Source organism: Mustela lutreola, chromosome 3 (genome assembly GCF_030435805.1).
Source record: "Mustela lutreola isolate mMusLut2 chromosome 3, mMusLut2.pri, whole genome shotgun sequence".
NCBI lineage: Eukaryota > Metazoa > Chordata > Mammalia > Carnivora > Mustelidae > Mustela > Mustela lutreola.
Window position 1 is genome coordinate 191,220 of NC_081292.1, and position 27,673 is coordinate 218,892.

The following is a 27,673-nucleotide window of genomic DNA, read 5'->3' on the forward strand; positions in this document are numbered from 1 at the left end:
TGTCCAGGAGGGTGAAACAGCATGCTATCTTACAGTCCAGGGAGCGGAGCCCAGCCCTCTTCCCTTCACAGGGAAGCGATGCCCGCTTGCTTTTCTTCACCACTTAGGCTATAGTGGGTGGTCAAGTGGAGACCAAAAAGGCAAGAGTTGGGGGCAAGGTTCATGCTGGAGACAAGTGCTGACCCTGACAGCAAGGAGCCCTGTAGCAGCCACAGAAAGGCCGCCTCCAGGAACACCTGCTGCACCACCTTCCCACCTGTAGTCTGTACAAGGGGCATTCTACCTCAGCCAGCTTCCTACTGTCCCCCAACCTTGTCCCCATGATTAGGCAGTGGCCTGCTGTCCCTGCTTCTGCACTGGCTCACAAGGGGATCCCTCGGCGTAGGGGGCGCTGGGAAGCAAGCGTCCTGGTCCGGAGGCACTAATGAACCCCCGCTACCATCTCTATGCCTCACTGGCTCAACAGATCTGCCCTGGTTCTGCCAGTTTTGATGAGCCTGTCAAAGTTTGGGACAAGGTCCAGGAACAAAAACAGGAAGTCCATTTGTTGAGAAATTAGTCGCGCTATTCCGGTCCTCCCACGGCAAGACAGCTCTCCCGCTCTCCAACCCACAGCTTCAGGAGCACCACTCTCCTTCCTAAGCATCCACACCCTCACCCAGAGAGATCCCCCAAGTGCTCAAGTTCACGCAGATTTGAGTGAGATCCTGTTCCCTGCACTGGTGGCGTGTGTCTGTGTTTTCCAGGAATGGGGATGTGAAAATACCCAGCACCCCCACCTCTTCTCTCCAAACTTTCACTATTCGCGGCTTCATCCAACTACATCTTTCTCTTTGCGAAACTTTAAACTCCATGGCACTTCTGTCGAGGACTCCGAAACCATGGACAAGCAGAAGTTAATGGCAGAAGGACACATTTTATTGAGCCCCTCAACCCTAGTTCTCCTTCTCCTGCACAGTCTTGGTTCCCCGGAGACGCCCAGTCCGGCGGGCAGCAATAAGACCCACTTTGCGGCCAGCAGGGGCATCTCTGCGGATAGTGGAGGGTTTGCCAATGTGCTGGTGGTTGCCACCTCCAAAAGGATGCTCCACAGGCTGCGAAGAGAAAGGTGGCATTAGTACAGGGCTGTGGACCCACCTACCTCAGGACCTGGTTAAAAGCAGGATCAAGTGATCTGTGCCAACAAACCACACCCCAAAGCCTCACACTACAGACCCTTTGTCACAGAAGGGAGATGCTCCAAGGAAGGACTTGTCCGTCTAGCCTCCCAGTCCCCAATCCCTGCCTCAACCACCCATTTCTGGACTACTCACATTCATGGCCACACCCCGCACGCGTGGCCAGCAATTCCTCTTTGCCTTGTACTTGTGGTAGGCACGGCCAGCCTTCAGAATGGGCTTGTCAATGCGGCCACCTCCAGCCACCACACCTGTTGGGAAGATCAGGCACCTCAGGAACGTGCACCCTACCTTCCCTAACCTTCAGGTCCCTATCAGGCAGAGCATCCCCACCCCCCCGACGGCTCATCTCTCACTGTACTCACACACCATCACGTGGCTCCCAGAATCTCCGTAACCTCTTCCCAATTACCACCAAGCAGCCTAGCGGACGAACCCAAGTTCTAAGTCTGCTGGGCAGCCTAGTGAGGCCCTTGCACACACCATCGGCAACGGCTCCCTCCACCTATGGTTCTCCAGGAAGACCCCCTACTGCGCCCCATCTCCGCAAACACACCCCTCTAATTTCTAAGCACCAAGAGGAAGGAGGACTCAGTCTGCCACGGGACTCGCCTCTAGCGGAGCCGCTTGTTTTGTAAACATCTGCTCAAGAATGCTTGGGGGGGGGAGCTACCTGGCGGCTCTGCTGGCTGAGGATCCAGCTCTTGGCCCTGGTGATCTCAGGGTTGTAGGCTCCAGCAGGGAGCCAGCCTGGACGTTCCCTCTACCCAACTCACACACGCGCTTTCTCAAACCAACCTGCAAGACCAGGCAGAGAGCACGCGGGGGTGGGCGGGCTACATAGGGAGGAGCAGCTGAGCTCCCGCTAAGCAGGGAGCTGGACTCTGGGCTTGATGCCGGGACCCTGGGATCACCCCCCAAGTCAGAGGCAGAACTGGCCACCCAGGCGCCCCTGCAGCGGAGCTTTCTGAGAATAAAGTTGTTCCTGGTCTGCCGCACTTCAAAGGCGCGGCTGCCAGAGCCACACGAACCAGGTCTCGGCCCTTCCTAAGCCACTTGCTGGGTCGCTTCAGGACGGCCGCACGCCCACGAGGACCACCGGCCGGCGGACGGGGAGCGGCGCCCGGCAGGCCCCCCCGTCACCCCGCGGCACAGACGGGCCTGCGCGACCGGCCCCGGCCGGTGCAGAGGCCGAGACTGCTGCGCCCACGGCACAGACCCTGGCCGAGTCCCGCGGCGGGCCGGGCGCGGGCGACGCGCGGACGAGCACCCCGAGGCCGCCGCCACTCACCGACCACAGCTCTGTTGGCTGAAGAAATGACCTTCTTTGAGCCCGAGGGCAGCTTCACGCGGGTCTTCTTGGTCTCCGGGTTGTGGGAGATGACGGTGGCATAGTTCCCCGAGGCTCGGGCCAGCTTGCCCCGGTCCCCGGGCTTCTCCTCCAGGCAGCACACGATGGTGCCCTCGGGCATGGTGCCCACCGGGAGCACGTTGCCGATGTTGAGCTGGGCTGCAAGAAGCCGCCGCTCGGGGTCAGCCGGCGGCCCCCGCCGCCCCCGCCCGCCGCCCCCGCCGGCGCGAAGCCCACCCTTCTTGCCGCAGTACACGAACTGGCCCGTGTGGATGCCCTCGGCGGCGATGAACAGCTCCGTCCGCTTCTTAAACCGGTACGGGTCCCGGAAGACCACCTTGGCGAGGGGTGCGCCGCGCCCCGGGTCGTGGATGATGTCCTGCGGGCCGAGCGCGCGTGAGCGGCGGGTCCCCGCGAGGCTCCCCGCGTCCCCAGCCGCCCGCGGAGAGGGGCTGCCCGTACCTTCACGATGCCCTTGATGTAGCCGTGGCGCTCGGCGAAGTCCACGGCGCGCAGACGCGCGGCGCCCTTGCGGTGCTTCACGTGCGCGCGGAACACCGAGCCGGCGCCCTTTCTCTGCCCACGGATGACACGGCCCATGGCGGTCTGCAGGCGGCCCACGGTTAGCGCCCGAGCGGCCCGGGAACCCCCGCCGCCCCGGCTTCAGGGTCCCCCGCCCCCAGCATCCTCCCTCCGGGCCCCACCCCTCCGCGCCCCCATCCGTGGCCGTGCGCCCCAGCTCTTTCGGGAGTCCCGGCGGGGTCCCTAGCGGGCCTCAGGGCGACGGATGGCGACGGATGCCGCGAGGGCCGCGAGGGCCGCCAGGCCACACGCACGTCCTACCTGCTGCCGAGCGCGGCCGGAAAAGGAGACGCGGCGCCCGAGAGCCGCCTTATCTTCCGGGGCGGGGCCGAGAGGCGCGTGACCTTCCGGCGCGGCGTGAGCGCGGTGCACGCCGGGACGTACTCCTCCCGCGGCCCCCTCAGGCCTCAGGGGCCTCTGCGCAGGCGCGTTGGGATAACTGGGGCCCGCGCAGCCTCCTCGGCCCCCGTGTGGCGGCGCTGTGGCCGGGGACCCACTCTCCCGTCGCGTGGCCGTGGTGGGGGCGGCCCCGGGGGAGGTCGGAGGGGAGTCGGAAGCTCCCAGGAGTCTCCCGGTGGGTGAGTGTCGCCCCCGAGCCGCCCAGGAGGCGCGCAGAGGTTGAGGGACTTTACGGGGCGCCTCGCTCCGGGCGTGGGGTTAGGGCTGCGCTGCGGGCCTGGCGACGACCCCGCTCCGGGGCTGGAGACTCCTCGCGAGGTAATGGCTCTCCTGCAGGGCGAGCGCCCCTTCCTGGGACGAGCGCTTCGCCGTAGGGTGAGGCCTCCCTTCGGGAAACGGACGGAGCGTTGGGCGCTGGTGGACGTTCCCAGCAAAGCGGGGTCCGGACGGCAGGAAGCAGATGCCCGGCTAGCGACCGTGCGGCCGCTCCGGGCACGCCGGGGCTTTGCGCGCTGCCGGGTTGTCGGAGAGGTCGCGGCGGCCGTACCTGCAGGTGGGCGTTGGGGAGAGAGACGGGCGTCCCGGCGCTCGCGGGCGACCTCGAAGTGGGTGAGCGGAGAGGCTGGGCGACCGCACAGGTGCGGGACTCGCAGCCGGGGTAGTCGGGCCGCTCGGGCTGGTAGAGGAGGGGAAGCGAGCCCAGGGAGTGGAGCGACACGGGGGGCTGGGAGGGGTGAGCAAGGCGAGCCTGGCTACATGGCCCTGGGGCGAGGGGACGCGAAGACTCGGGGCTCAAACCCTGCGGGGAGGGAGCGGGTCGGGGAACAGCAGGTGGAGGGCCCGGGGGCTGTGCGCTGCAGGTAAGGGGCAGGGAGCCGCCGGCTGGCCGTAAGCTGCCGACCGAGGGCTTCCTGGAGGCCCAGAGGAGTGGGAGGGCCCGTCAGGAGAGGGTGCCTGGAGGTGGGACCCCGTCGGAGAACTGCCCTCAAGCAGGTCAGCGTGGAGCTGCTTGACCAGGGCTGTGGGTGTGCGGGTGAGGCCAGTAGGGGGAGAGCCGGCGAGCGGGGTGGGAGGTCGCGGTGGCCAGAGGCGTGCACTCAGGGCCTGGAGCTAGGGTGTTTGCTAGCACCCGCGTGGCCGGTAGGCTTTGGAGGGATGGCGGCGAGAATGACGTCGTGGGACGGCGAGAAGAGGGGAGGAACGAAGCCCCGTGGGCGGACCTCGGGAGTGCCGTTCCTGAGCTGCAGAAGCCCCAAGTGAGGCAGCAGGTGGGTTGGCAGGCATGGGGGGTGGGGGGCAGCCCGAGGGGTACCTGCGCCTCTTTGGGGCAGAATGAGGGGTTTTGAGGTCATCCCAGGATAGGCTCAGAGGCTCAGAAAGGCAGAGGGTGGATTGGAGGTGGGGACAGTCCTTGGACATTCCGGCTCTCAGGTCCCGGAGAGGGTCCCGTGAGTTTCTGGGATGAGAGACGGTAGGGCAGGGCCCCCTGTTCTCCCTCTCCGGGAGCTGGACGCAGCCAGAAGGTGGCTAAGCAGGCCCGCTGCGGACGTGTTCAGAGTCTTCCCACTGACAGATGGTCAGTGACGTGGGAAACAAAGGCTGAAGAAAAATTACTGCCTTTCCTTATTATCCGTAGCCCATTGACAAGTCCTTAAAACGGGCAGAGTGACCTTCCTCCAGGAGCTCAGCCACTCGGGGCTAACACCTTCCTAAAGACAACAGGCACCGAGCCCGACCCCCAGGATCCCGGAAGTCTACGCTAACATATAAAAACGTCTTTAGGGGCGCCTGGGGGGATCAGTGGGTTGAAGCCTCTGCCTTCGGCTGAAGTCGTGATTCCAGGGTCTGGGATCCAGCCCTACATCGGACTCTCTCCTCGGCGGGGAGCCTGCTTCCTACTCTCTCCGCCTGCCTCTCTGCCTGCTTGTGATCTCTGTCTGTCCAATAAATAAATAAAATATTTTTTTAAAGAAAAAATAAATAAATAAAAATAAAAATGTCTTTGGAGGGGCACCTGGGTGGCTCAGTCAGTTGTCTGCCTTCAGCTCAGGTCATGATCTTGGGGTCCTGGGATTGGGCCCCATGTCGGGCTGCTCCCTCTCCCTCTGCTGCTCTCCCTGCTTGTGCTCTCTCTTTGGCTTTCTCTCAAATAAATAAATAAGATATTTTTTAAAATGCCTTTGGAAACTTCCTTTATCTCCACCCCACAAGATACATGTTGGCAATCACCCCTCCCCAAGCACATGACCCACCAATACGCATCTGAAGGGTCTCATGAGTGAGGTTTTATTAGACCGCAATAAATGACTTTTTCCCAACAACAGCTAGTCCCCTCAGGGTCCTGGAAACCTTGGTTCCAAAATTCCTTAGAGACTTACGCCACCCACTCCCAGTTTGATGGGATACAATGGGCCATGACCCCAGCACAGCTCTTTCTGCCCGTGGGTCCTGTCCCCATGCTTTAATAAAGCCACCATTTTGCTGGGGGGTGGGAGTGAAGGGACAGGGTGGCCAGGTGATGGACATTGGGAGGGATGTGCTACGGTGACTGCTGTGAATTGTGCAAGACTGATGATTAACAGACCTGGACCCCTGAAGCAAATAATACATTATATGTTTAAAAAAAAAACACCTTTTTGTACCAAAGACCTCTCAAGAATTCTTTTCTAGCTGTGGGCTTTGAGCCTTATCTTTACTACATCAGTTGGGGCCACAGTCTGCGGCGAAATGGTCAGCAATGCCAGCCCAAGAGTTGCAAGGGCTGTCACAGCCAGGACCAGGGAAGAAGTACTGCTCCAGGGGGCATGCTTGCTCCGGCTCCCGAAGGCCTACCTGGAGATGACAGGCATGGACTTAAGGGAGGGCAGCCAGTGCTGGGGCTTTAGAGGTGCAGACATGCTCAGTGCATCTATCCTTGCAGAAATGGGTTTATTTATAAATAAAATCTTTTTAAAAATTGTGCAGGGGGAGGGGCAGAGGGCAAGGGAGAAGCAGACTCCCCGCTGAGCAAGCAGCCCAACAGGGGACTTGATTCCAGGATTCTGGAATCATAACCTGAGCCAAAGTCAGACAGACACTTAACCAACTGAGCCAGCCAGGTTTCCCTACATTTTGATAATTTTTTAAGATTTTATTTATTTATTTAACAGGGAGACACCAAGAGAGGGAACACAAGCAGGGGAAATGGGAGAGGGAGAAGCAGGCTTCCCATTGAGCTGGGAGCCTGATGCGGGGCTCAATCCCAGGACCCCAGGATCATGACCTGAGTCTAAGGCAGACGCTTAACGACTGAGCCCCCTAGGTGTCCCAGCAATAAAACATTGTGAAATTAAAGTGTGAATGTTCCTTTTATAGATATAATGCTATTGCACACTTAAGAGACTGGTGCATCAACATAACTTTTTTTTAAAAAATTATTTTTTTGAGAAAGAGAGTTTTTGTGTGAGGGGAGAGTCTCTAGCCCACTCCATACAGAGGGGGCTAAATCCCAGCACCCCAGGCTCATGATCTGAGCCAAAGCTGAGAGCTGGCTGCTCACCAACTGCGCCAAGCTCCCCAGAGCAAGAGAGCAGATTGAGGAGCAGAGGGAGGAAAGGGAGAGAATCTGCAGCAGACTGTGTTGAGCAAAGAGCCCGACAACTGTGTTGAGCGAAAAGCCTGACCTGGGGCTCAAACCCAGGACCCTGGTGTCTGGGTGGCTCAGTGGGTTAAAGCCTCTGCCTTCAGCTCGGGTCATGATCCAGGGTCCTGGGATTGAGCCCCAGGTCGGGCTCTTTGCTCAGCAGGGAGCCTGCTTTCTCCTCTCTCTGCCTGCTTGTGATCTCTGTCAAATAAATGAATGAATAAATAAATCTTTTTTAAAAAACACACACACACAAAAACAAACCCAGGACCATGAGATCGTGACTTGAGCCAAAATCAAGCATCAGGCACTTAGCTGACCAGGCCACCCAGGCGCCTCCCTAAACATCACTTTTATATGCACTAAGCAAGCAAAAATTCACTTTTTCGCAGTGGTCTGGAACCAAACTTGCAAGTTTGCTGTGGGCCTCACGGTTCGTATTTGATGGGGCTCCTGCCCCTGCAGACGGCACTATCCTACAGTGACTTCCCACGGGATTGGGGAATCAAAATCTCTGGCAGCAGGAGAGCACTGTCCCCCGGGTCCAAAGCAGTCCCCCAACCCTTTACATTGTGTTGCAGGATGCTACAGGGTGAGGACTGTGGGCAGAGCTGCCCTCTCCCCCATGCCCCTACCCCAGCCTTGACCTCAGCACAGCCCATCCTCCAGAGGGCCCCGAGCCCACTGGATGCTGAGGTCGGCACCCTAAAGCCCAGCCAGGACTAGCCTGGCTCCAGAAAGGATCTTCAGGGTCTTCGTATAAAATCCTCCACTCTGGATCCCCAAATCCTCTGGTTCCCATTGGATCCACCTGTGGATGCAGCCCAAGCAGGAAGTCTGCAGAGCTGCCTTGTGCCAGGCAACCAGGCCCCTGCCCTGGAGGGTTCACAGACGTCCCTACCCTAACTCCTGTCCAACAGCCGAGAGACTGTGAGCCATAGACCTTAAGGTCCGAGTGCTGGGAGGGAGGACGCCAGGCTGACGGCCCTTCGTGGCCCCAGCACCCTCAGCCAGGACGTGGGGCGTCTCACCCTGCAGCTGAGGAAGCATCAGAAGCGGCTGGGTGATTTTATGTTTTCTGTGACCAGCGGTTCTCAAACTTCACTGCATGTTAGGGTCACCCAGGAACCCTTTAAAAGTCTCGATGCGATGTCCAGGCTGCACCCCCTATGTGAATGCAGCCTCTGCGGGTAGGGCCCAGGCAGCGACCCAACACGCAGCCAGCCTGCAGGGCTCACAACCCCTGATGATGCACCACAGCCTCCCTGAGCTGTGCCACCCTGGTCACCTTGGGGCTGGCCGCTTGGGAGCTGCCCCTCTGCCCTGAGCTCGGAGACAGCCACTTATCAGTGACCCAGAGCTCTCTGTGGGCCAGGAGGGGGCAGCCTGGGGATGGGCACAGGGAAACCCTGAAGTCTGTGCGGGAATCTAGGGTGGGTGGGACCTGAGGAGCAGCCCAAGCTAGAGGCAGGCAAAGCAGCATGAATGAGCTGCCCCGGGCACAAGGCCCCCTGCCTCCTGGTCACCACACTGAGGCTGCACAGCCCCCTCCCTCATGCCATCACCTGCTCCCTGGGACCCAAGGGGCATGGCAGACTCAAAGACCCCTTGAACTGACATGAGGAACTTCCCACAGTGTCTCCTCCTGGGGAACCCCCACCCTCCTGATGGCTCCCTGTGCAGGATTTGGTCCTGACCATCACCATGTGTCCCCAGGCATTTCTAGCCCTGTCCTAGGCGAGGCGTTGGTCCCTGCAGGGCTGTCCTGGCCTAGGACCTGGGTTACGTGCTTGCCTGTGTGCACCTTTGTCACCAGCAGGCCCTGCTCAGCCCTCAAGGCCCAGATTAGGCACCACGTTTCCCCTGAAGCTTTCCAGAGGGAGCTTGATTGACAGAAATCTCTGTGTCCGTGTTGCACTTTGTGAACGTCAGTGGAAGCACAGCTGTTAGTCATTTGTTTGTAAAACCAAGATATTTGGGACCAAACCTCTGCTTCACTCCTTCTTAGGCATTTGAACTTGAGCAAGTTGCTTAGCTGCCTCAGTTTCCTAACCTATAAAACGGGATCCTTGTCAATACTTGCTTCCTGTAATACCTGCCTCACGAGGTGTGGAGAGGGTTAAATGACAGCCTGTGACACAGCCTACGCCAGGGTCTCTGGCGGAGGTCACCGGGTGCTGCCTGTTTCCCACTTACCTCTCAAGTCCAGCCCTCCATTGTCATGTTCTGGAGGTGCCAAGACCTCTGACGGATGGCAGAGCTCAGCTCGCCTCCCCAACGCTGGGCGGAGATGCTGGCTGGAATTCTACGGACCTCACCCTGACCTGCTTGATGAAGTTGCCCTCCAGGGCCGTCCTGTTTTCAGGGGACGGGCAAACTCAAGTCCCGGAGCGCATTGGCATCTGGATACCAGCCCAGCGAACGGGCACAGAAGTGTCTCCGGCACCAGCACCCTGCTTCCTTCACAGCTTCGTCTTTGTTGGCATCTCACACTCTGTGGTCACATGAAAGAATCTTCCCGTCAGCCCCCTGGTTCACAAGCAACCATAACTGCTCAGTCTGTGTCAACCCAGAGCCACACCTAGGGGACATGTCCTCCTGGCTGAGCCAGGCTCGCCCCCAGGACATTCCAGATATAGGGGAAGGGGACACTGCTAAGTGCAAGGGTTACTTTTGGCTGCAGAGGAGGCTGGCTCGTATCTCTGTGTGGGTTGTATGTCCAGGTAAGACTTCAAGGGAAGGAGGGACAGCTACAGGGCAGGAGTCCCCACAGCCAGGGAAAGTGGGCAGCACATGACCGGAAGGGCCCAACTGAGTGAGGAGTGTGGGAAAGGTCGCGTGGAGCCGAGGGCATCACTAAGGACTGGCTCCAGATGGTGTGAGGGGACGGTGAGGGGAGCAGAATGGACACAGAGAGACCTGGCTCCCAGGAGCGGCCGTGCCAGGCAAAAGGGTTGCTGGAAGTGGGGTGTGTTTGCACAGGTGCTCAGTGGATGGTGCCGATGGCCTGGAGGCCAGCTTTCAAGGAGGGGCCAGGCAGAGGCGCCAGGAGAAATGTGGAGTGTGGGTGATGTGGCAAGGCTGGAAGTCAATGTTCAGAGTCTCTCTCCGAGCAGAGAGCCTGATGCGGGGCTGGATCCCAGGACCCTGAGATCATGACCTGAGCTGAAGTCTTAATCCACTGAGCCACCCAGGCACCCGTCTCCAATTTCCTTTTTTTTTTTTTTTTTTTTTTTTTTTACTGAGGTAAAATATGCATAACGTAATAATTGACCATCTTAACCATTCCTACATGCACAGTTTGGTGGCATCAGGTCATTCATATTGTGCAGTCATCACGACCGTCCAACCTGGGAACTCTGTCCCCACTGAACAGTAACTCCCTGTCAACCCTTCTCCCAGATCCTGGCAACTACCATTCTACTTTCTGTCCCCGTAAGTTTGACTACTCCGGGTGCCTCATCCGAGAGACCTCAACAGTGTCTGTCCCTTTGTGACTGGCTTATTTCAGAGTTTAATGTCCTCCAGGTTCATCGATACTGCCGCACGTGACAGATTCCTTGTTAGACTGAGGGATCTCCTACGGCAGGAACGCATCGTGCCGACCCACTCACCATCGTGGACACTTGGGTTGCTCCCAGCTTTCAGCTGTTACAAGTAATACACTGTGAACACGGGCATACAGACACATCTTCGAGATCCTGCTTCTGGTCCCGGTGTATATATGCCCAGTGGTGGAATTGCTGGGCCACAGAGTAGTTGTGTTTAATTTCTGCCGAACCTCCACACTGGTTTCCACACTGGCTGCACCAGCAGCTCACTCGCCAGCGGGGCAGGAGGGCTGCTTTTCTCCACATCCTTGTCAATACTTGCTTTCTGTCGCTTTGACAGTAACCATCCTCATGGGTAGGAGGCCTGACTTTTTTTGAACTTGCGGTGTTCAAATCGACACTAACTTTTCTTGGAAAAGAATCCAAAAGTATCAGTAACATCTGGTAAAGTGAATGCTGTGTATCTCTGAGTCCTACTTCAGCCATATTTTCCATATTTGAGATCCATCCCAATTAAGCTTGAACTCCCGTGAAAGAAATCCATTTCCTTTCTCGAAATCCTGTTTTTCAACTTTCATGTTCCTTTAGGGAAAAGCAAGATTGCTGACTCAGAGTTTAGTCAGTTCTAAATTTTTTTTTTAAGATTTTATTTATTTATTTGACAGACAGAGATCCCAAGTAGGAGGGGGAGGGGGGCAGAGTCCCCGTTGAGCAGATGATGGGGGCTCCATCCCAGGACCCTATGACCATGACCTGAGCTGAAGGCTCAGGTTTTAAAACAAGTTTCTATTGAACATGGGATTCTAGTTGAGCACAGGAGAAAGAAATGGAAACATCACAGGCTCTGCCTTTGAGGGACTTGGGTCTGAGTAGGAGAAAAGGAGTCCGAGGGGAGCGGGAGCCTCACTCAGGAGGTCCCGGTGCAGAGGGAGAGCCCAGGGGGCGCTGAGCACAGGCCCTGTCACCTGGAGGCCCTGCCACCCGCCTCTTCAGGCCCTCTTGGCACTGACTTCCAGCTCCTGACCTGCTCAGGCAGCATTTCCATGGTCAGGGGATCAGGAAAATTCTGCTTCTCTGCATGGCCCTTGGGTCTATTGGCTCTTCTCAGCAGCTTTCCAGCCCAGCAGGCCTAGATCCAAAGAGTCATTCCTCGACATGGCAAACACCCTTCAGAGCTTTGACACAAGCCGCCGGCACGCGCGAGAAAGGAGATGGTCTCTCCGGGGCACCCTGCAAGGCCCTTTTCCCCTGGGACCGCGCCTCGGAGCTGGGAGGGGGAGCGGACTCCGCCCATCTCCTTCGCCGGGTGTGCGCCACACTTCACCGCGGCTGTCGGGGACCCCAGGTTTGGGGTCAGCGAGCAGTCGGTCCCTCCCTCCCCGGGAAAGTTCTGCGCATTCTCTGGCCCGTCCTTCCCGCCTCCGGGGCGCCTCCGCTCGGCTGTAGGTGCCCTGCGCGCCCCCCGCCCTGTCCCAACGGTGGCCTCCGCCTAGCTCAAGACCCCCACCCACCCAGAACACAGCGGCCGTGTCCACTCGGCTTCTCCGCCCTCCTCCCCCGCTGACCAGCTCCCCCGTGCCCTCTGCGCCCCGGGCCGGGGCGTCTCGGCTGCCCGGAACGTGCCCAGCGGGAGCTTCCGTAGAAAAGCCCGGGCACAGACGCGGTGCGGGGACTCGACGTAGGCGGGGCCCGGCCGGGGCGACCCGCAAGCTTTCCACCTGCTTCGCCCAGGTGGGTTCCGCCCTCTGGACGGCGGGTCCTTCGCCTCCCGCGGCTGCGAGACCCGGGCCCTGCCCGTCTCTCCACTTTGGCCCCGCCCCTCCCTTGGCCACGCCCACGGCCCGGTCCTTTCGCCGGCGCTCTGGCCCCGCCCCTTCCCTGGCACGCGGGCCGCGAGGCTGGGAACCACGGAGACGAACGAGCCTCCGCGCCGCCCAGAGAGGCCGGAAGTCTGCGAGACGGGGCGGGAGCGTGCGTCGAAGGCCCGCTTCCGGTCTTGTCGCGCGTTCCGAGCCTCGGGCGGTCGGCGGGGAGGGTGAGTGGGCGCGTCGGGCGCGGACTCGGGACCGGGCGGCTTACGCGCTCCTGGGCTCGGGCGGAGTGGCAGCTGGCCGACCCCCGCGTCCGGCCGCCTCCGGCACGGCGGGGCGGCGCGGGTGGCGCGAGCGGCTTGGGGACGCCGTGGGCGCCTGGCGCGGGGGGTGGTCGAGCTGCGGCCGCCGTGGCCCGCGGCGGCGGGAGGCCTGAGGCCGAGTCCTGCAGGCCCGGCCGCGTAGCGCGGGGCTGGCGGCGGGCTCCTCCCGCGGCCTTCCCCCGGCTCTCGGCCTGCCCCGCGCCGGGTCCCCCCTCCCGCGGGACCGCCGCCCCTCGGTCCTCGTTCCCCCCGTTTGCGGCCCGGGGAGACCCGACGCCAGCGGCCGCGGCCCGAGGCGCTGTCTGCGTCCCCGAGTTCTGCTGCCGCTCGGCCTGCTGCGCTCCGGGGGGACCCGCGTCCCTGCGGCGCGAGCGGGTCCCTGCTGCCCGGGTCCGCTCCCGGGACCCGCAGCCGCGGCCGCCGCCCACGAGCCACTTTCTGAGCCAGAAGCTCCCCCGGGAAGCCGCTTCTCAGTCCGACCGGGGGGAGGAGCAGGTTCGTGCGGGCGGCGGGGTTCCGTCCCGCCCCGCTGCTTCCCGCCGTCCGCCGTCCCGGCCGCGCCACCGCCTCCGCGCCGCCGCCGGCGCCCCCGCACCTCCCTCCCCGCGGTCCCGTGAGCGCCTCCGGGACCGGTGCATCAGCGTAACCCGTTTCCCAGTGGAGAGGCTTCGGAGTTTCTCCCCGCGAGGCGCGGACTCGCAACTTTGGCTCCTCAGACCGCTTCCCGAAGGCGGTTCTGCCCGGTGCACGGCTGCGTCCCCTGCGGGCCTAGTCGGGACCTGGCGGAGCCCGCAGCCCCCCGCGCCGCCCACCCTGTGTCTGGAGTGACTCTCGCACCTCACACGCGCGGGAAGAGGAAGGGGGCTTCGGGGGCAGATGCTCAGGAGCTGGGGCCACTTGGGCTCCACCTTATGTCCCTGCTGAGGAGCACAGTACCCGCATTCAGGGGTAGGGGTCCGCCGGCACCCTGACCTCTGACCCTCTCATCACTGCCAGCAGGTTCCTCGGCCTGGACGCATGGATGCCCACTCACCGAGCCTCATGGTAGGAGTCTGCCTGCCTCCGGGCCCTCCCTTGTCGTGTGAGGGCCCCTGCCTTTCCCGTGGGAACCTACCCTGCCCCTGGGCCTCGTCCTCGACCCTGAACTGGCCCCTCTGGCCCTTGCCAGGCTCAGGCATGTCCGCCCTCAAGGGAGTGAGCAGACCCCTGCCCAGACTGGGGCCTGCCAGAGGCCCTTACTGGGGGAGGTTTGTAGGTCACCAGGATCCGGCTGCCTCCTCCTCCTCCATACTGCCTCGCCCTCAGTTTTTAGAGCCACAGGGGCCTGGTGACAGTCTCCTCCGGCCCTGTGGTGCATGTGCCTGAGACACACCATGAGGTGGAGCCAGAGTGGGGCTGGCACCCAGGGTTCCCTGGGGTGCTGCTGTATGTCTTTTCAGGAGGCCGTGACATTCGGTGATGTGGCCGTACACTTCTCGAGGGAGGAGTGGCAGTGTCTGGACCCTGGCCAGAGGGCCCTCTACAAGGAGGTGATGCTGGAGAACCACAGCAGTGTGGCTGGACTAGGTGAGGCTGCGTTTTGGGACCCCTCCCCCACATCACTGGTCAGCACCCATATAGCCAGGCTGAGGGGTGATGTGGGCAGTGGGTCTTTCTAGGTCAGGAGCTTACCCTGGGAGGTGTCACAGCGAGTTCTGTGCATTATAAATAACTTTTTCCATCCTGTTTATTAACTTCGTGGGGTCAGATTTTAATGAAATTAAGTCCATTTGTTTTTGCCTTATGAGTTGTACCTTAAATTTTATTTAAAAGTTCTTTCCTACTCCAACGTCATAGAGACAATCTGTATGTTCTCCTGTGGATTTTTTTTTTTTTTTTTTAAGATTTTATTTATTTATTTGTCAGAGAGAGAGAGCGAGCGGGAGCGAGCACAGGCAGACAGAGTGGAAGCAGAGTCAGAGGGAGAAGCAGGCTCCCTGCGGAGCAAGGAGCCTGATGTGGGACTCGATCCCAGGACGCTGGGATCATGACCTGAGCCGAAGGCAGCTGCTTAACCAACTGAGCCACCCAGGCGTCCCTCTCCTGTGGATTTTATAGTTTGTCTTTCTCGTTTAGGTCTGGGGTCCACGTGTGTGTCTGGAGTTACGTAGGACTCCAACCTTTTCCATTGGTTTGTAGAGGGCCCTGCTTGTCTCATGCGTGTGACACTGTTTCTGAGTTGGCCTTGTAGTGTGTCTTAATGCCTGGTAGGACAGCTTCCCCTTCTGTTCTTTTTAACACTTGACACCTATTCGTGGGTGGTGGGCTAGTTCTTTCATATAAACTTAGAGTAAGTTTGAGATTTTCAATTCTTGGAACTGGCATTTTTTGGGGGGGGTGACTCCCAAGAGAAGAGCTAACCTTTCTCATATTAAATATTCCCACCCATGACCATGGAATGTGTCTCCATTTATCCCATTCACCTTCTGTGTGCTTTGTTAGAGTTCTGGGATTTTCTCCAAAGTGGTCTAGTACCTACTCATGCTTTGTTTGGTGGTTTTGCCAGTGTATCTCTTCACGTTGCTCTCTCTACATATATTTTAAAGATTTTATTTATTGGGCGCCTGGGTGGCTCAGTGGGTTAAGCCGCTGCCTTCGGCTCAGGTCATGATCTCAGGGTCCTGGGATCGAGTCCCGCATCGGGCTCTCTGTTCAGCGGGGAGCCTGCTTCCTCCTCTCTCTCTGCCTACTTGTGATCTCTCTCTGTCAAATAAATAAATAAAATCTTAAAAAAAAAAAAAAAAGATTTTATTTATTTATTTGACAGAGATCACAAGTAGGCAGAGAGGCAGGCAGAGAGAGAGGAGGAGGAGGCAGGCTCCCTGCTGAGCAGAAGAGAGCCTGATGCGGGGCTCGGGGATCATGACCTGAGCAGAAGGTGGAGGCTTTAACCCACTGAGCCACCCAGGGGCCCCAATGTTGCTATGTTTTTAACTGGTTATTGTTGCGATATGAAATTTTGTTGGTTTTGGAGGGTTGATCTTGTACTTGGCAACTTTGTTGAACTTGCTGCTAGTCTGGTGCTGGATTCTAGGAGGAGGACCCTGCCCCTGGGAGGGTGATGTTTTCCCTCTTGGTCCCACAGGATCTCAGCTTTTAGCCGGGGCCAGAGCCCTAGTGCTGTAGACAGGACTGCTGTGGGCAGGCCTGTTGGTTCCTCATTTTAAAGGGAATACTTCTAGGGGTGTGTGGCTGGCTCACTTGGTGGAGTGAACTCTCGATCTCAGGGTTGTAAGTTTGAGCCCCACATTGGGTGTGGAGATCACTTTTAAAAATTTTAAGAAATAACACGGGGCGCCTGGGTGGCTCAGTGGGTTAAGCCGCTGCCTTCGGCTCAGGTCATGATCTCCGGGTCCTGGGATCGAGTCCCGCATCGGGCTCTCTGCTCAGCGAGGAGCCTGCTTCCCCCTCTCTCTCTGCCTGCCTCTCCATCTACTTGTGATTTCTCTCTGTCAAATAAATAAATAAAATCTTTAAAAAAAAAAAAAAGAAAGAAAGAAAGAACAACAACAACAAAAAAAACCCCTCTTCTTTCAAAAAAAAAAAAATAACACATCTAATTAAAATCAGAAGAGGGTGCCTGGGTGGCTCAGTGGGTTAAGCCTGTCTTCAGCTCGGGTCATGAGGGTCCTGGGATCGAGCCCCGCATCGGGCTCTCTGCTCAGCGAGGAGCCTGCTTCCTCCTCTCTCTCTGCCTGCCTCTCTGCCTACTGGTGATCTCTCTCTGTGTGTCAAATAAATAAATGAAATCTTTTAAAAAATAAAATACAAACAAAAGGAAGTAGCTGAGGAATTTTCTTTTCAATCATAAACAAGTACATTGGGCGGGACACCTGGCAGAGCCAGTCGGTGGTGGAGCATGCAACTCCCTGGTCTTGGGGTTGTGAGTTCAAGCCACATGTTGGGTGTAGAGATTACTAAAAAATAAAGTTTAAAAAAAGAAAAGCAAGTACATTGAATTTCAAATTCTTTTTTGCATCAGTTGAGAATTTGTATATTCTTTTTAAGTTTATTAGTCTAGTAAATTACATTGACATTTTGTTTTATTTCTGGAATAAACCCTACTTAAATTATACTTTACATATAAACTTTGATATCATTTTGGACTCAGGTAGTATTGTATTTCAGATTTTTCATCCGTGTTCATAGTTAATTGGACTTAATTTGTTTATTTGTGTGAATTGTTCTTGTGTATATTTGGCAGATGGCAGTTGGCATATCAGTTTCGTAAGACGAACGGGGTATCTTTTTAATTTCTGGAAGAATTTATGAATGTGGAATTGTGGTTGTTGGTGGAACTCTCATGTAAAACCCTCTGGGCCTTGGGCCCTTGGGCAAGGACGGTTGAGTGCTAGCGTTTGTTTTCTTAGTGACTAAGAGTCTGTTAAGTTTATGAATTTTTTTTGTGCTGATTTTCTCATTTATATGTCACATTACAAGTTGATGTGTTCGTTTGGATGTTGAATTGCTTCACCGTCTGTTTGCTCTTTATTTTTAGTCTCCATACGTGTGTAGTTATTTCCCTGGTGTATTTTTTAAACTGTGTTGGCCTTGATTGGTTTTGCCATGAAACTGTCATTTTTGTCTTTCCAAAGAACCAGTCAGCGTCCGGTTTTGCGGATCTCCCTTTGCAGTGGGGGGATGTGGGTGCCTTTGTTGTCTAATCATTGAATCCTGCTCCACGGATATTTTCTTCTTCCTTATAAGGGTTTGCTGTGTTGATTTGCCCCCAACTTCTTGAATTTGATATTTACCTCGTTTGTGTTTAACCTTTTTCATTTCTAGTAAATGTATTTAAAAATGAAAAAGTTTATGTGTAAGTACTACTTAAACTTCATTCTGCAAGTTTGATAGTAAATATAGCTGCCACGTCGTAATTTGTTACTCAGTTTTCAGGTAGCTAATGGTTTTGAGGTACCTGTGCCTACCTTCATATCCAGTTGCATTTTGGTTGGGGCACAGTGTGGTATTGTCCTTGAATGGGGCCATGACCCCCTCCATAGCTGAAGCACCCCAAGGGTGTTTCTCTGTGGACATCCCACGTGTACTTGGAGAGGACAGTGTTTCCCGCTGAGCATGGGGTCCCGTGTGTACATGAGGCCTTCACCCACGGGCTCCCTGCCTGCCCTCCCCCATCTCCACAGCCGGAAGGAAGCCCTGACCACAGGGTTTGCTCAGCCCTTGAATGGGCTGGGAGGACACCACAGCGCTGTCCCCCCAGTGTGGGGGCTGGTGGCCCTGGAAGGTGGCTGCCACTGCAGTCTGCTGAGGCCCCCACGGATTGGCACGAGGACATGAGGCAGGGGCAGCCAGGTGAGGGTCAGACTTCAGCACCTTCTGAATTAAAATCTATTCCTCTGTTGGTTTGTTGTTTTTTTTTTTCTTGTTTCTTGTTTTTTGGCCACTGGTACCCCCGGAATGTTTCAGCTCTGAACTGGGGGATAGTCCATCTCTGCTGAGGGAAGTGCCGGCAGTGTCTGACTGCTTTCTCCCTAGGCTAGAGCTGGCCTGCTCTTTGCAGACTCTCTGGTGTCAGATCCCCTGAGGATCCTGGCCCTGCTGTGGAAGGGGATGGGCTGAGAATCCAGGGGTCTCATTGTCAAACCTCAGGAGCTGGACGGATCTGGCCAGAGAGGGCCACTATGTTCACAGCCTCACCCTGATGCTCCCTTCGGAGGCTCTCCCTGTGCTGCAGTGGCCCCCTGCCTACTTACTCCTGGAAACCAAGGGTGCTGGGCCCAGTGTTGTACCCTCAGCCATGTTGACACAGTCCCCTTCTCTGCCATCCCCACAGCAGGATTCCTGGTCTTCAAGCCTGAGCTGATCTCCCGGCTGGAGCAGGGGCAGGAGCCATGGGTCCTTGACCTGAAGGGAGTCGAGGGGAGAGAGGGGGCAAGAACCTTCCTTACAGGTGAGGCTCAGGCTTAAGAAGCTTCTGGGGGCGGGTGAGGAGGTGTTCAGAGAACCCATGTCCAGCAAGGACTGAGAGGGATGGACCCCAGGGACTGGCCACACAAGCACGCTGGGCTGCATCTGAACACCCTGGGCCCCAGGTGGGCCACTGACAGCATCACCCAGTCACGGAGTTGCACTGGGGGAGACTGAACTGCAGAAAGGCAGGGACGTGAAATTCTTGCGTGTTTCGGCAAAACCATTTGTTGTTCAGTTTCTGATTTTACTAATGTTCTTATTAAGCAAAGGTATGGATCCATGGGAACCACCAAGCTTGATTCTTAGCAGTTGTTCAGGCGAATGTCAGTTCCCTCCCTCTCACCAACAGCTCCCTCCAGAACTACTTGGGGCCTCTCAGATCAGGCTTCAGGGCAGTGGCAGTGCCCTGGGGCTCATGGACCAAAGCGCCACAGACAGGCCTGAAACCACAGAGATTTCATCGTCTCGTGGTTCTGGAAGCCAAAATCCAGGCATCAGCAGCTTCCTGTCCCCTGTGAAACCTAGAAGGGATGACCCTTCCTAGCTCCTCCAGCTTCTGGTGGCCCCAGGCTTTGTTCTTTGGCTTGTGTCCGTGTCACTCCAGGGTCTGCCTCCATCGTCACCTGGCCTCCCCATGTCTTGGAAGGTACCGTCGTACTGGGTTAGGCCTGTCCTTACTTCAGTGCGACCTCTTCTTAACGAACACTGTCTCAACAGTCCTGTTTACAGATCCGGTTATATTCTGAGGTCCTGGCTTCGGGGCGGGGGCACAGTCAGCGCATAACGGGCATCTGTCACCTCACAGTGTTGGCTCCCACTGGGCTTTGCTGAGGAGATGACGGTGCCCCCAGCCTTAGCTGGCCCTCTCTGGCAGACATGTTGCCAGTTCGGCTCGGGCACTATGACGGCATGATCTTCACCACAGAAAGGAATCCTTGCTAACTGCCGTGTCCCACGGTCACTGCCACAGCGGAGCAGGGCCTGGCACCACGTGCTCTGGAAGCAGGTTGGCATCAGACTGTGCCAGCAAACGGTAGTGCGCTTCCGGCCTGGGAGGGCCTGCAGTTGCCCTTACAGCAGCTGTGTAAAGCATCGTCACACACTTCATTGTGTGGCAGGCGGCAGCGGTTGGGCAGCTGTGTTGGGAACCCTGATCCCAGCCCCCAGCATCCTTGGCTCGATATGGGAAGGCCCAGCTTTGCACTTGAGGCCCCTGTCCTCTCCTTCCTGGGAAGGGGTAAAGCTGTAGAAGCTGTAGCTAGCCCGGCCGAAGCCCAGCCGCCATTCAATACCTCCAAGGTGGAGGGGAGATCTCAGAGGGGTGCCATGGCAGAAAAGCTAGCTGGAGCTGGCAGAACCGGGGTAGTTCGGGGGTTTATGTGCAGCAAATGGTTTTTTTTTTTTTTTTTTTTTTTTTTTTTTTTTTTTTATTTATTTTTTTTTTTTTTAAAGATTTTATTTATTTATTTGACAGACAGAGATCACAAGTAGGCAGAGAGGCAGGCAGAGAGAGGGAAGGGGGAAGCAGGCTCCCTGCTGAGCAGAGAGCCCTATGCGGGGCTCGATCCCAGGACCCTGAGATCATGACCTGAGCCGAAGGCAGAGGCTTTAACCCACTGAGCCACCCAGGCGCCCCCAGCAAATGGTTTTTAATGGTGATGAGGCGGCAGCAAAGAAACCCCCCCCCCCCCCCCCCCGTGAGATAGAGACCTGCTCTTGGGCCTAAGAACACAGGGCAGGAGCACGGCCTCGCCGATGGAAGCGTGTGGCACGCGCTGGACGATGCACGTGCCCAGAGGTGTTCCTTGTGCCTGCCTCGTCCAGCAGACAGCCGAGGGGTGGCCCAGAGCAGTAGCGGGGTGCAGAGCTGCACACCTGTCCCCACACACACACCTGTTCTCTGAGGGAAAACCACTTCTGAAGAGAGGGAGCATATGCAAGGAAGCCCCTGAGGCTGGTGCTGGGGCGTGCTGTGTGGGGAGGCTTCACAGCCTTGGTTCTAGGGAACCAGATGGAGGCCGACAGCCGTGAGCTCGGTGGTCTTGAGGCTGCTTAGCCACATGAGGTCATCCTTTTCCGTCTCGGGAGCAGGAGGTCCCAGTCCCCCACCGCTGTAGACCTCACCGTGTTCTTCCCTGGTGTCCGGAAAGGCCTCTGCTTTCCAGCAGGAGGCAGCGGAGAGCGGTACTTCTCTACCTGCTCATCTCCCAGTCAGGGAGACCTGGCCAGCACCCCACAGCCAGTCCTGCCTTATGGAAGGGTGTGTGGTTGTGCGTCGAGGACCAGGCAGGGGATGCCTCGTTTCATAAGGACACAGACAGGTCAAAAGGGCAGTTGTTCGGGGAACAGACCTGGGTCCATTCCTGATGGTCTCATGAGCTGTGTGACTGAGGAGCCCCAGAGTCCTTACCTGTGGGATGGTGATTCCACTGCTGACCTCACTGGATCGTCATGAAGACTCATCGAGGAACGGCGGAATTAAGTGTTCCTTAGCCACCGGAGATGCTCTGTGTGCGATGGCCTTTGGCTCACCTGGGCCTGCCCACGAACTGTGGATCCCTGGAGCTGGAGAGGGTGCTTTAGGGACCACCAAGAGCCCTAGAACTAGGCCCTGGAGGATTTTGCTGTGGGGTAGTAAGGAGCTGCTCGTAACTGGTTGTCACACTGGTTACGAAGTTGGTTGTGATGCGAGTTACAATTCTGGGCATGATCACGGACACCACGGAGGTGTCTGACATTGCCAAGGTGCTCTCTAGGATTACAGAGTAGGAGATAGCCTGACACGTACTCGGAGGGTCCAAAAGGAAGGTGGACGGATGTTGGGAAGCCTTGTGGGGGGCAGGCCAGGGTAGCTTGAGCTTCCAGAACCCCAAGGGAACAAGAAAGCAGTAGGACCCCTGGGTGTGGCCTCCTGGAAGCCGAGGGCCACAAGCAGTGGTTGTGCACGGGCAGGGCTGCATCAGGGTGGCTTGGCAGCGGCTGGAGACAACAGAATTCGGGCCTGGGGTCCCACTCAGAGCCCCAGCTGGCCCCTCAGGCTCGCCCCTGCTATGCCCCTCAGCAGCCGCCCAGCCTTATTTTCCTCCAAGCTTGCCCGTCCCCCAGCTCAAAGTCTTCAGACCCTCTTGCCCTCCACCTCCTCTGGGTCCAGGAGCCTCTGGCCACACTTGCCAGGCTGTCGGGCTCACGGTGTCTGTATGGATTTTCGCTCATCCCAGATCCCCGCAGGATGGCCCTCTCCTCATACTCACACACAGGAGTGCACAGTTGTTGAATGAATGCATGAAGTAAAAGTATTAATGAAACCAGATTTTGAAAACTGTCAAAGGCATGACTTCTGGTAGTGTTTGTCTGTGTGGGTGTGTCCTTGCTTGATGCAGCCCGACCCGGCAGGGGTGCAGTTCCCAGGGATGGTGCCGCCCCTGTCCCCACCCCTGGTGTTTGTCCCGTCTGGAAGCACGGGGTGTAAGGGGCATTCTTTCCTGTCTCTTTCAGATTCTGCAGTTGGGATTGTGAGTGAGCAGGCCTGTGAGGACATGGATGTTCTAAAGTCAGAGCCCTGTGTGGCGACGGTCAGAAGCCCCTCACAGGGTTTTCCTCATACTTACAGCTTGAGAGACCCCTGTGATTCTGAGGTCTGGTCGGGGACTAAGCCAGGCTCCCTCCAGAAAAAGTGCTTGAACTCAGGGACCGTGGCTACCAGGAAGACCTTCGCCAAGGAGGGTGCCCAGGGTTGTGGCGAGCTGGAGAGCAGTGGTGGCCTGGCTGGTCAGCCTGGCAGAAGTCCAGGAGGTGCTGCTGAGGGGACATCCCGAGGATGTGACATGTGTGGCACAGGTTTTAGATCAGACATTGTTCTGCATCAAGGAATGAATACACAGAAAAAACCTAGTAGATGTCCAGAGTGCAAAAAAAATTTACCCGATTGTTTACAGGGGAGAAATGGAAGTAAGTGCCACAGAGAGAAGCCCTACGAGTGTGCGGAGTGCGGGAAGGGCTTCAGGTTGTGCTCGCAGCTCAACCAGCACCAGAGAATCCACACTGGAGAAAAGCCATTCAAATGCGTCGAGTGTGGAAAAGCCTTTCGTCTGAGCTCAAAACTCATTCAGCATCAAAGGATTCATACCGGAGAGAAGCCCTACAGGTGTGAGGAGTGTGGGAAGGCCTTCGGTCAGAGCTCCAGCCTCATCCACCACCAGAGGGTGCACACCGGGGAGAGGCCCTATGGCTGTCGGGAGTGTGGGAAGGCCTTCAGCCAGCAGTCCCAGCTGGTCCGACACCAGAGGACCCACACCGGGGAGAGGCCCTACCAGTGCCAGGAGTGTGGGAAGGCCTTCAGCCAAAGCTCCACGCTGGCCCAGCACCAGCGGATGCACGCTGGGGACAGACCCCAACTTCCACGGAGCCCAGATGGTCCCAGCCTCATTGCGCATCAGAGAAGCCATCCTGCAGAGAAGCCGTTTAAGTGTGACGAGTGTGGGAAGGCCTTCAGGTGGGTGTCCCGCCTCAGTCAGCACCAGCTGACCCACACCGGAGAGAAACCTTACAAATGCAACAAGTGTGCAAAAGCCTTTGGTTGCAGCTCACGACTTATTCGCCACCAGAGAACTCACACTGGAGAAAAACCATTTAAGTGTGAGGAGTGTGGGAAAGGCTTTGTCCAGGGCTCACACCTAATTCAGCACCAGCGAATTCACACTGGAGAGAAGCCCTATGAGTGTAGTGACTGTGGAAAAGCCTTCAGCCAGAGCTCAAGCCTCATTTACCATCAGAGAATCCATAAGGGAGAGAAGCCCTACGAGTGCCTCGAATGTGGAAAAGCTTTCAGCATGAGCACACAGCTCACGATACATCAGAGGGTCCACACTGGGGAGAGACCCTACAAGTGTACCGAATGCGGGAAAGCCTTCAGTCAGAACTCCACCCTTTTCCAGCACCAGATCATCCACGCAGGAGTGAAGCCCTACGGGTGCAGCGAGTGTGGGAAGGCCTTCAGCCGGAGCTCCTATCTTATCGAGCACCAGAGGATCCACACGCGGGCCCAGTGGTATCATGAGTATGGGGGTACCTTGGACGCTTCCGCCCACGTGAGCCGCAGAAAAGTCAATACTGTAAAGAAACTGCATAAGTGTAATGAATGTGAGAAAATATTCAGGTGGCGCTCACATCTCATCATACATCAGAGAATTCACACCGGAGAGAAACCTTACAAATGTAACGATTGTGGCAAAGCTTTTAATCGGAGCTCAAGGCTTACTCAGCATCAGAAAATTCACATGGGGTAGACCACTTACCTTTATAAATGTGTGTAAGTGTGAGTAAACCTACAGCCTTAACTTTACGTATTTTATATGGGATCATTTATACTAAGAATTTAGAATGTGGGGAGAGTCCAAATTCCTATAAAGTGGATGTTCCTTTGCTGGAATGTGTGACCTTAGCCCGCTCAGCAAAGCCTGTGTCCCTTGAGTCAGGGTGCACATGTGTAGGGTTTTGAGTTCACAGAGGGAAGACCCTTGGTCCTGTGGATGAGGAAGATCATGGGAAAAGGCCTGTGAGTGTTGCTGCACAGCTTAGAAGTTACCTAAAGTGTTTCCCCTGAGCACTGGCCCCTCAGACTGCCTTCAGCAATCAGGATGTGTTCGTTTGTGCTCATGGAAGCCCAGAGCGAGGGGGCCTAGAACTCCCTTCTCTTGCCTTCTTCACCTGACTCCTTCCGAGTCAGCTCCACCAGAGCAAGCCGGGGATATGCCAGAGGGCCCCGGGGACCCGGCTCTGCAGATAGGAGCTCGGATCAGCACGGGACTCCAGGAACCAAGGCCAGGTTGTGATTGTGGGACCTATTCTGCGACTCTGGGATGTCACTGTCCTGGAAATCCAGAGTCTCTCTGCTCGCCAGCATCATTACAGGCTGATCGGAAGAACTGAACTGTGAGAGCTCTCCCCCTGACCCAGCTCGGAGACCCCCGAGCCAGCGTCTCCAGCCAAACCCAGTGCAGACCTGGCCTCAGTAGGAAGAGCTCATGGGAGCCCAGCGGATGCCCTCCAGAGGCCAGGGTGTGACCCTTCCTGCTGCTTCCCAGACTTCCTCAGACTTGGTCCTGCCGTACGAACTGCCAGAACTGGGAGGGTCTGCAAGCGGACAGTGGGCCTGTTATCTTTTCGCAGAGGCTGGTAGAGATGGAGACAGACCGCTCCCAGCAGCGTGAGACTGAGGACGGTATGGATCGTGGCCCTGCCCTAGGGCCCTGGAGTCACCAACTGTGACAGCATTTGAGGGGACCAAAGGTTTTACTCAGACTGGCTACTACCTGCTGCCACTCACGTGGGACCTGTCGGTCATTGGCGTCACTGCCAGTTACCACTTAGACAAAATGTGGGCCAAAGAGCGCTCCTCCCTGTCCCGGTGGAGAGGCCCGTGTCTCCCACATACAGTTTGGGATGGTCCATGTGGGTTTCTGTTCTAGCACACGGACCAGGATCTCAGCCCAGTCACCAGCCACCAGCTAACTGCTGGTTAGCCAAGCACAAAGTCCGGTGTGCCGTCTGGCTGCAGCACTAGTTCTTGGGGTGAAGATTGTGCCCCAGACTGTACCTGCACCTTCGGAGGTGTCCCCTCTCCAGGTGCCAGGGCACGATGAAACCGCTGTGCCCGTTTCGGTAGCTGTAACTGCCTCTGCAGCTGTCCCTGCTCCACCCAGAACTTGGGTCCAGAAAGGCCAGTGCGAGAGGACCAGGGACTGTGGGCCCCCGTGGCTTAGGAATTCAGGTTGGCCACTGACTGTGCCGTCCCCGAACAGGAATCCTCTCTCGGCCATTTCCTGGGCAGTGATCGGACAGAGGGGTGAGAGGTTACATGAAGGCTTCCAAATTCCAACCTGGGCACGATGCTGTCTTCGACCAGCAGCTCCAGGCCAGCCAGAAAGGGCCAGAAGCTTCCACGTAAATTACCCAGGCCCCTGGATTTTCTCTTCGGATTGACCTGGTTCTAGATCAGGGCCTGGAACATGGAGGCTGTTAGACTGGGTCGCTCTCATTCCTCGGGAGCTCCACAGGCTGACCAAAATCTGGGCGAGTCGATTCCTGTAAGTGCACTCATCTGGGAAGATGAAATTTAAGAACTGCCCGTCACAGCCATGAGCAGTCTCTTCTGTGAGACTCTCCCGTCTCCTGCCGGCACGGCCCTCATTGTTAGGTGGGCACCGCATGGTTCCAGCCCAACGTGTGTGCAAATAAACACTTGAACACTTTGATGTACCTCACTTTACCTCTTTAAAGGCTTAAAAGCTAAGAAGGGTTTTTACATTTTTAAGTGGGGGAAGAAAAGACTATTTTGTGACATTTCAAAGTTCTGTTGAAATGAGATTTCAGTGTGACCAAATAAAGTTTATTGGAACAGAGCTGGCCACTCTTGTGCGACGCGAGCAAAGTTCTCACTTGCTGGCCTTGACCCCTTGGGTAGGAGCTCCATGCCCTCCAGCCTTAGAGGAGTCCTTTTTTCTCTCAATTCTGAGTGTGATTTGTTCACTCAAATGTCCCAATACAACCGAGAATTCAGTAGAAATAACCCCGGAGGCTTAGACTCCAGTCCGGAGCCTCCATCGCAGAGGTCAGGGTGAGGAGCCCTTTCTGAGCCGCACCCAGGCCAACGAGAAGCGTGGCGCTGGCCCGCTCGGCAGCTCTGAACTCCCAACTGTGTCTGCGCACGGTCGCCAGCGGCTCTGCAGAGGGCGGGGAGGAGGGCCACCTGTCGGGGGTGCAAGCTTCGGGATCACGCGTCCTACTTTCAAGCTGTATCTCCCAGTTTGGGCTTCAGTGACTACGAATATTTTTAAGACTATCCAGAACTCTGTTTCAGAGCAGGTGTTACCTTGGATTTCTCTGTTGGAGACAATAAACTCTAGTTTTGACCTGAAACTGCTTTTTACTCAGTTACCAGATTAAGCTTTGATGTAGGACATTGGATTGGAACCACGGAGCTTCCTGGAAGCTTCACAAAGGGGTGGGGGCTGCAGAGCCCAGGTGAGTTCATGCAGTATGGGGCTCGCACTCAGAGCCCAGGAAATGTTTGTTTACACGTCCTGACCTCGAGCGTGGGGTTGCTCCCCAGGGCAGTATTCACTTGTTCAGCACTCGGGGAAGAGAGGAGGCCCGCTGGCATCAGTAATGTCCACGGAGGGGCACCTGGCGGGCTCCGGACAGTGGAGCGCATGACTTGATCTCGGGGTTGCTTGGAGCCCCACATTGAGTGTAGAGATTTTTTTTTTTAAGTTTCTACAGAGATCTGAAAAAGATCCAGAAAATGAAAAGGGTAATCTTGCAAGTGTGAACATCCATTCTCTGTACAAGGCCTTGTGCGGGCCTGGGAACAAAGATGGACCTCGGTCAGTGGTAGGGTTGACCACTGATGACGGTGCACAGCTGCTCAGGGCACACAGGGTCCACACGCCCCAGCCTGGCAAGAGCTGGGCTGGGGCAAGCGGAGCAGAGCCACCACCCACCACCTGGTTTCTGTAGGCCCCGGAGGGGAGGATGGTTTTTAAATGGCTGCAAACAAGAGGATTCTGTGACACGTGAAATTGAAGTTTCAACGCCAGTACAAAATTTTTATCGAACACGATTGTGCCCATTGATGTGTGTCATGTCTTCCTGCTTTCAAGCAAAAGTGGCCGAGCAGACGGAATCCTCGTGACCTGGGAAGCTGGCACAGTCGGTCCCCGCCATCTCCTCCCATGGCAGCAGGGGAGTGGAGGGCAGGGCTGCCCTGCACTGCTGGGGGAGGGACGGCGAGCTCACGGCCACCATGTCCAGGACAGGGCTCCGCCCCAGCGCTCCTGATTGAAAGCGGTACAGACCAAGCCTTCTGGTGGGGGCTGGCAAGGGGAC

General features: G+C 56.8%; 2 protein-coding genes across 11 annotated transcripts in view; one reads left to right on the top strand and one right to left on the bottom strand.

The window, feature by feature from the left end:
• ZNF7 (zinc finger protein 7) overlaps positions 1 to 26,187 on the top strand; it is a 205,815-nt gene extending 179,628 nt beyond the window's left edge. Inside the window, exons 2-6 of one of the 10 annotated variants that reach the window (XM_059165354.1) lie at positions 3,784 to 3,828; positions 13,817 to 13,861; positions 14,224 to 14,383; positions 18,651 to 18,767; positions 22,283 to 26,187. In XM_059165354.1, coding sequence (XP_059021337.1) covers positions 13,835 to 13,861; positions 14,224 to 14,383; positions 18,651 to 18,767; positions 22,283 to 24,072 — 2,094 coding nt within the window. In that variant the 5' untranslated portion in view covers positions 3,784 to 3,828; positions 13,817 to 13,834 and the 3' untranslated portion in view covers positions 24,073 to 26,187. The other 9 variants (XM_059165358.1, XM_059165353.1, XM_059165357.1 and 6 more) reach the window with 9 other exon arrangements.
• Positions 897 to 3,505, bottom strand: RPL8 (ribosomal protein L8). The gene is made up of 6 exons (XM_059165377.1): positions 3,373 to 3,505; positions 2,992 to 3,135; positions 2,767 to 2,908; positions 2,470 to 2,688; positions 1,314 to 1,429; positions 897 to 1,094 (listed from the first exon to the last, which is right to left on the bottom strand). The coding sequence occupies exons 2-6, from the start codon at positions 3,127 to 3,129 to the stop codon at positions 936 to 938; spliced, it is 774 nt and encodes a 257-aa protein (XP_059021360.1). The 5' UTR covers positions 3,130 to 3,135; positions 3,373 to 3,505; the 3' UTR covers positions 897 to 935.
• Positions 26,188 to 27,673: the final 1,486 nt, after the last annotated feature.